The 7370-nt window shown below is 38.2% G+C and overlaps 2 protein-coding genes across 4 annotated transcripts; one reads left to right on the top strand and one right to left on the bottom strand.

Annotated features, from left to right (window-relative positions):
* Nucleotides 1-291: 291 nt before the first annotated feature.
* On the top strand, nt 292-1202 carry LOC122043019 (transcription factor HEC2-like). Its single transcript, XM_042603454.1, has one exon. It carries the CDS (start codon nt 488-490, stop codon nt 1112-1114), a length of 627 nt encoding a protein of 208 aa, XP_042459388.1. The 5' UTR covers nt 292-487; the 3' UTR covers nt 1115-1202.
* Nucleotides 1203-2943: 1741 nt separating this feature from the next.
* Nucleotides 2944-6701, bottom strand: LOC122043020 (mitochondrial phosphate carrier protein 3, mitochondrial-like). 3 transcript variants are annotated; one of them, XM_042603456.1, is made up of 6 exons: nt 6210-6701; nt 4930-5281; nt 4790-4840; nt 3533-3747; nt 3332-3456; nt 2944-3261 (listed from the first exon to the last, which is right to left on the bottom strand). In XM_042603456.1, exons 1-6 carry the CDS (start codon nt 6519-6521, stop codon nt 3195-3197), a joined length of 1122 nt encoding a protein of 373 aa, XP_042459390.1. In that variant the 5' UTR covers nt 6522-6701; the 3' UTR covers nt 2944-3194. The 3 variants fall into 3 exon arrangements, with proteins under 3 accessions (XP_042459390.1, XP_042459389.1, XP_042459391.1); XM_042603455.1 differs by having other exon boundaries at nt 4790-4833; nt 4920-5281; XM_042603457.1 differs by having other exon boundaries at nt 4790-4833; nt 4920-5285.
* Nucleotides 6702-7370: the final 669 nt, after the last annotated feature.

A 7370-nucleotide genomic window follows, 5' to 3' on the forward strand; every position in this document is an offset into this window, starting at 1 on the left:
AATTCTTCATAAATAACACCATTGATTTATCATAAAATTTTGTGTTCTAATGATTTCTTCAAGCATGTCTGAGTTTTGTGGGAGGTTGAGGAGCAACCTAGTAAGAGTCTGCTAATAGTATCACACTGCAAGCAGGCAACATTTGTTACCATTTATATGCTTATCAAAATGACATAAGCTTATCAAAATGAGATAAAATGCAGGTCTAATATTTTAGTATAGAAAAAAAACAATTTATAATGCATATCTTGTATGAATAAATTCCATGTCTTATAAAGAATAGTTGAAAGCATATTATATAAAGGCTACAGCATTGGCGTGGAGCAGCATTGCAAGGGAAAGTTTGAAAATTCATGAGAAATACTTGTCAATTATAGATATCTTCCTCTCCGCAAGCTTCTGAAACAATTCCCAGTTCAGCTCCTCCTCTCCTGCATCGGCAATTCCTTTGCTTTCAGAATCGTAATTGGTGGCAGTGGATGTGCCGATGGATTTGGAGTACGCAACAAGTGCTCAGATGGACTTGGAAACAGTGGCGATGGGGATGGAGAAGCTAAGGGAATTTTCACAAACACCTGTGCTGCAGTCGCAACAGCTCGGGTACTCCCTCTCGCCGGAGCTCTCCAATACCGGAGCCTCTTCTTTCCCGACGCAGCTTCTGCTGAACTCCTCGGGCGAGGGGCTCTGCGAGAGGCCGTCGGTGGCGGACATGCGGGAGATGATGTTCCGGATGGCGGCGCTGCAGCCCATCCAGATCGACCCGGAGTCGGTCAAGCCGCCGAAGCGGCGTAACGTGCGGATATCGAAGGACCCGCAGAGCGTGGCCGCCCGCCACCGGAGGGAGCGGATCAGCGAGCGGATCAGGATCCTGCAGCAGCTGGTGCCCGGTGGGACCAAGATGGACACGGCGTCGATGCTGGATGAGGCCATCCACTACATGAAGTTCCTGAAGAGCCAGGTGCAGTCGCTGGAGCGGGCTGCGGCCGCCGGCCGGACCACGGGCACCGCCGCAGGCTTCGCAAGCGCAGGCTCCTCGCACGTGAGCTACACGTGCTTCGAGGCCCCGGATTTGGGAGCCCAATTCCTCTTGAATAATTTGTCAGATATAAGCTAATGGGCCCCAGCCCAATCCGTCATTGCTTACATACTATTGGATCCGGGGGTGAAATTAGTAGGTGTTAGATGTTTATCGTTGAGTTTATTCGGTGCTATCGTTTTTTATTTTCAGTAATTTAAATTACTCTTATAATTTAGTCGATAAGTGCTACCTCTCTATATCGGATGGGCCTGAGGGGCGGTCCAAGAGCACCAACCATCTAGGATGGTCCTAAAAGAATATTATAGATTAGTTATATATAGGTTCAAAAAATTAATTAAAATTTTTTAAATTTAAGTCACTTTTAAATCACAGACCATAAAACAAAATATGTTAAAGGAATTTACAATGCAGACACACATTAAGCACTATGCACTGAAGTCGCTAGATAGTGAATCGATATACGTTTTATTTGACAATTTACATCTTCATCTAGAGCCGAAATTCAGGAGGTATTATTATTATTATTATTATTATTATTATACTTCATCTATAAATGTGCTTTCTTTCTTATGTAATGTGGTAAGTATAATAGGATATGGGGACTTTTTAATCTGCTCCACTTGGCTAATGATGTGTTATGTACATTTTATTTTTGATATCTTTTTATTACTTAATTATTTCATTTTTTTTCATATAATCGCTCTTACTCATATTAGTATCTACATCCATTGATCTATTTACGTGTAATGTATTCATATTTTTCAAGTTGAATTCAAAGTATTTAAATTAATTATTTATAAAAATTAATAATTTATATAATTTAGCATATTTTTAATATTTTGTTAGATATAATCAGTAAATAATTAATCATTAACACTTGTCTAAAAAATATAAAGAAAAGGCATTACTTCTTAGGTATGTGATATTATTTGAGGGGTTTAGGTTTTTTTTTTTTTTTAAAAAAAATAATTCAAGTATCTAGCCCTTTGTCTCTTAAAATTTATCTATGTGAGTGAGTGATATTTTCCATTCTCTTAGGGCATCTTCAATGTAAGATTTATAAGAGGTTTGTAAAATTAAAAAAACTGAATAAAAAGTTTTGAACCATTATAGAGATGAGGTTTGAGATTTGTAATTTAAGAACAGTAGTGAAAACACAAACCTGTTCTTTGGTATCAAATTTGATGCAACATGCATGAAGTCATGCAACTCATGCTATAACATAAGTTTTGGATCTCTTTGGATCATAAGAAAGCTCATTTAGAGTTTTAACTATTGAAGATATTTCAATGAACTTTCATATTATTGATGTGACATATTGAGATCTTGAAAAAAACTCATTTAGAATTTTAATCATTGGAGATGTCCTTAGACGAGGAGATGATGGTAGGTGAGGCATTTAAGTAAGCATGCAATCAAGTCGGCCAAAACAATTCATAATTGTTTCAAATAAATTTTATGGCACATAGCATGGGCTGACTTTAAACAAGCATTTATGCACTATTAATTTGATGTAACTATGCTAATGTCCTAATCATTCTTTGTAGACGTTGACTTGTAAATTTAATTATATTATATTATATAAATATTTTTTGAACTTATTCCGTGATAAATGTAATGTTCAATGGTCAATGTATTTTCAATAATAAGGTCGAACACTTGAATTATAAAAAAAGATAAATAGAAAAGGAGAAATGGTCTAGGAATGATTCTTAAATGTAGGGTTGACTTAGACATCCTTCTCTTACCTCTACCAGTTGGAATCATAGAGCATCAGGTCGTTCTGCACTGTCGGTCGTAGATTTCGCAGCGCAGCCATTATAGACATTGAGCACTTCATAAATAGTTTTGACTGAATATAAAAAAAAAAAAAACATAGAATCCAACATGAACACAACAACAGATGGTCAAAAGCAAAAGAAAAATTGTTATTTATGAAAAGACTGTTACAGCAATTTGGATTCTGCTGGCACTAAAAGAATAGCAAGCGAAGAAACAAACAAACAAACAAAACTTTAGAATTGGAACAGCATTTGACAGATATTGTTTTGGTATTGAACTGCCTCATTTTGTAATGTCTAAAATGCGTCTAAGAAAAGATGGTAGAAAATATGAAGAACGTGCCTCTGAGAACTGGAAAACATGGTGGAGACTATCAGCTTTGTTTTGCATGTTTTTCACTTGAAACGGTTGGACGGGGGGCAACACCGCCAGTCGTTGGCCTGAAGAATTAGCAAAAGATTAAATAGTTTCCACATCACGTAGCAGTTCCGAGTGAAGATAAAAGCTTACAGGCCAATGAGAACTTTGAAGGTGTCGTAGATTCCCCATTGTGCTCCCGTCAGAGTGCCAATCATCACAATGCGAAGGAGAAGACCACGCGTAAAAAGGCCGTGCAAACCAAGCCGTCTTACAGCCTGCAAGAGAAAAGCACTTGACCTCAGAAGCGCAGCTTGAATCGTAGCAAGAGAATTTGTGAGACCGATTACTAACATCAGTGATAGTAGCTTCTTTTGTATTGTTCAGAAAGGAGACGAGGTTGTCCGCAGGGTGAGAAACCACAGCACACAATACTCCGGCCATATAGCCACCAGCAAAGCTCACGGCCAGCTGTAGTGGTTTGCTACATTCTTCCTTTGGTTTGGGAATGACATGCTTGTATATCATTTCAACAATCGTCTCAAAAGAAGCAAATTTCATCATTGTATCTACAAAGTTTTCCATGAATTCATATGCATGCAACAAAACACTAGTAAAGTGAACAAGGAGAAAGGTCCTTTTCTTTCAAAATGTCAACTTTGCTTTGTTTTGATAATAGTAGCTGAGGCAGAGAAATAATACAATGATCCATTACCATCTTCAATTATACTTGAAGAGCCCCAAATAGCTACTTGTTTTAGTATAAAAAAGGGAAATAATAATAATAATAACCAATAATGCCCTAGGTACACAACTGACCTTGATTCCTTGTTGTACTACCAAATTGTTTATAACGGAAAAAAATGCAGCATATTGAACAAGACTCTCATATCAATGAGGCATTTGGGAGGATTGCGAAAGGGGGAGTAATTAGGTTGAGAATAATGGAATAAGATACAGATTTGCCCTGAGAATTATGAAAAACCAAGAACAAAAGCTAGTGAATTAACTAAAGGAAAAAATGGCCTTAACAAAGCAAAACAAAACCATAGTGACAATAAAAAGACAAATGGAATGTAGTAGTTTAGCTCCAACTTACATGAAAAGAAAACAGTAGGGCCATGATGATTTTGGGATTTAGATTTTTTCTTATAGAGTGGTAAATTTCAATCTGGGAACAAACTTTGTGAACGTCATTGCATATATAGCTTGTTTAAGAAAATTAGGAAGCAAAGTGTGACAGAAATCCAGTTAACTCAGCTGGCAATACTAAGATTTTCAAGATTTCAAAGACATGAAAGGGACTGGCTAAGTGCATATGCAACAACAAAGATGATTTTCATATTAAATAATAAAGATATGAGATTCCTTCCTTTAAAATACATTCATTATCAAAGTATTGAAAACAATCAAAATTTTGTTTCACTAGATCACCTACTCATAGTAGCAACTTTAATCTAATATAGTTTATATAAAATATCCTACACCTTGTTTGGATTTCTCCACATAAAAGATTAGCAACTTACAAAAGAATGCAGAAGAGATATATGTATAGCATGTATGTATTTTATGTGAAAAACAGATTGCTGAAAATGAATCAAGTGTGCTCACAAGGAATCTGACGTCCCCATAGTGGAACTAGTCCTTTGTAAAGTCTGCAATCTCAATGCAAGAATAAACAAATCAACAGTTGAAGGTAAGATTTCAAAGCTAACAAATACGCACACCTACAAATTCATACCCTGGAATACCTTCTGATGCAACAAACTTGGGAAGGCCATCTCTCAAACCTTTAGCAAACCCTGGTTGGGTTTGGATCCTGACCTTCACTGCCTCCATGGGGCAAAGAGCCACAACAGCAATCATTTCAGCGGAAGCAGATCCCGCAAGGTAAATGAGAGTCTTATGCTTTGAAGCATGTTCTGGTCCAGAAAGCTCTGAGTATACCTTCTTGAAAAACTCATAAAATCCAAATTTGCATCCACCCTGGGCACTATAACCAAGCAAAGTTGGCACCCAACCCTTGAAAAAGCCTCTAAAACCTTGTTCTTTTAACAAAACACTAAACCCTCCCAAGATGTTCTTGAACTTTGCTGGATCAATCTGACTTTTACAAATGGTGAGAGAAAATGTCAATGAAGTTTGTTGTTGATCAAGTATATTAGCAAATGAAATTCTATCTAATAATCTAAGAAACAGAATGCAACCAAGTATCACAACAACAACAACAAAGCATTTATCTCACTAAGTGGAATCGACTATATGATACTCTTAAGCCATTGGATTTGATCTCCTATTATATCGCCATCTATATTTAATCTCTAGCATAGCGAACACACTCCACCCTCATCAATCCCAAGCTTAGATAAAGGAGGAGAGTTGTGTTAGGTTATTGTAAAACAAAGACAAATGTGATGTATGGATCCATCAAACTATTGCACTAATGCAACCAAGTATGATAAAATACTAAAATTATATTCAAGAACTGGATAGTGCAATATTTAGCTGACCACAACACTAACCAAATTGGACAATTGTTAACTATTATATAAAGCGAGAATGCAGTAAATTCCGATCAAATCCTAACATAAAACTTGAACAAACGACAACCCAAACCCAAAAATCATGACTTTGAGGAACAGACAAAATGATATCTTTTAAAAAGGTTCTAACTTTTTCATACTAACTGTTTTATAGTGATGAAAGAAGTAGAGTACACTCTCAGATCATTATGTCCTTTAGAATCTACTACTTCATCTCCAGGTATTTCATTTTGTAGACCATAAATATGCGCAGAATCCAATCAAATACAGTAGGGCCAAACATTACTTCATTCAAACTGGTTTATAACTTGATCTACAAGATTCATCCAAACTTAACTCGTTAATTTCTTGATCTTCAAGTTTGAAACCAAGGTAAGCAGCAAACAACACTAAATAATTCGAAATCTTCCATAATCACTTCGACAGTCCACTAATTTAGAACTATTAAAGGAACCCTAGCCCCCAACACAAAAATTCAAGAACCTTACCTGCATATTGCACTTGACGAGGTCGAGCGGGGTGACGGCCATATGAGTAAGGCCACAACTGGCGATGCCGCCCAATGTACAGGCGGCGTAGTAGAGAGGGGAATGCATCTCGATTTCCCTAGGTTCCCTCGACGGCTCGTAGAAGAACGAACCACGCAGCTGGGAATTCTCCCCGAAATCCGCATCCATATGCAGCGACCCGGAGGGAGGGATCCAGCTTCGAATCCTCTCCGCGCCCAACGATACGACGGAGGAGACGGAGAAGAGGAAGTCATGGAGGGGCGAGTTGGGGGAACCTCCGGAGTCTCCCATGGACGAGGGCCGATTGCTTGAACTAGGAACAGGTCTTCGGATACGATCGGATCGAGCCGGATCGACCCACCGACGAGAGCACTCCCGTCGGCGACGGCGACGGCGGTGCGCTCTGTGCTCCTGGAAGCTTTGTGGGCGAATCAAAGAATGCCACCGTCACGAGCGCGAGTGAAGGGCGAGGTGGTAATTTGGTAAAAGTAGTAGGGGTAGATTAGGTAATGAACAAGTGTATTCGACTGCTTAGTTACGGCATCGGCTTCGATTAAATTGAGGCCGCGGAATCGGGCGGGAAGGCATTACGTTGCAACACGCCACTGGTTGAAATTGTGGGTCCGCTGTGAAGAGTACCTGGACCGGCCCAATTCTCAATTGGCCCGGTTCTCATAAACCGGCATTGTCAAATCCCAATTGTTCTAAAGAATGAAGACCATAAGTTAAATTTAATTTGAGCTAAAATGCATAGTCATATGGATGTTGGAAAGTGTCGATGAAAAACAGATGAAAATGAATTTCAATGCGCACGAGAGATTAGTTCCATAATGAAGTTTTGTAGGTCTCGAATGAGCGGTGGAGATATTAAATATTATTATATGAGATTTAGGGTTGAAATTTAATATTTTTGAACATGTCTTGATCATATATACTAATAGCTAATAGTCACATATACCGTATTAGCTTGAGGCGGATTAGCAAAGATAATGAGATAAACGAATCGTCTTTTATCCGTACATGCAAACTGTATAAATTTAAACAAAGTTGTGGACGTTGTAAGTAAGAGAAAAAAAGGAAGAGGCAATGCTCGCCTAGTGCCATGTAAGTATGTCTTAGGATTAATATGGAGCGAGTAAA

This window comes from Zingiber officinale, chromosome 2A (genome assembly GCF_018446385.1).
Source record: "Zingiber officinale cultivar Zhangliang chromosome 2A, Zo_v1.1, whole genome shotgun sequence".
In the NCBI taxonomy this organism is placed as follows: Eukaryota; Viridiplantae; Streptophyta; class Magnoliopsida; order Zingiberales; family Zingiberaceae; genus Zingiber; species Zingiber officinale.

Bases quoted from the DNA above. Each gene is read 5' to 3' on its own strand.
- LOC122043019 (XM_042603454.1), top strand. From the start codon at position 488: ATGGATTTGGAGTACGCAACAAGTGCTCAGATGGACTTGGAAACAGTG.
- LOC122043020 (XM_042603455.1), bottom strand. From the start codon at position 6,521: ATGGGAGACTCCGGAGGTTCCCCCAACTCGCCCCTCCATGACTTCCTC. The intron at 5,282-6,209 runs GTAAGGTTCTTG...TGTAAAAGTCAG, and splicing joins TCGTCAAGTGCAATATGCAG to ATTGATCCAGCAAAGTTCAA. The intron at 3,457-3,532 runs GTTAGTAATCGG...TTTCTCTTGCAG, and splicing joins AAGAAGCTACTATCACTGAT to GCTGTAAGACGGCTTGGTTT.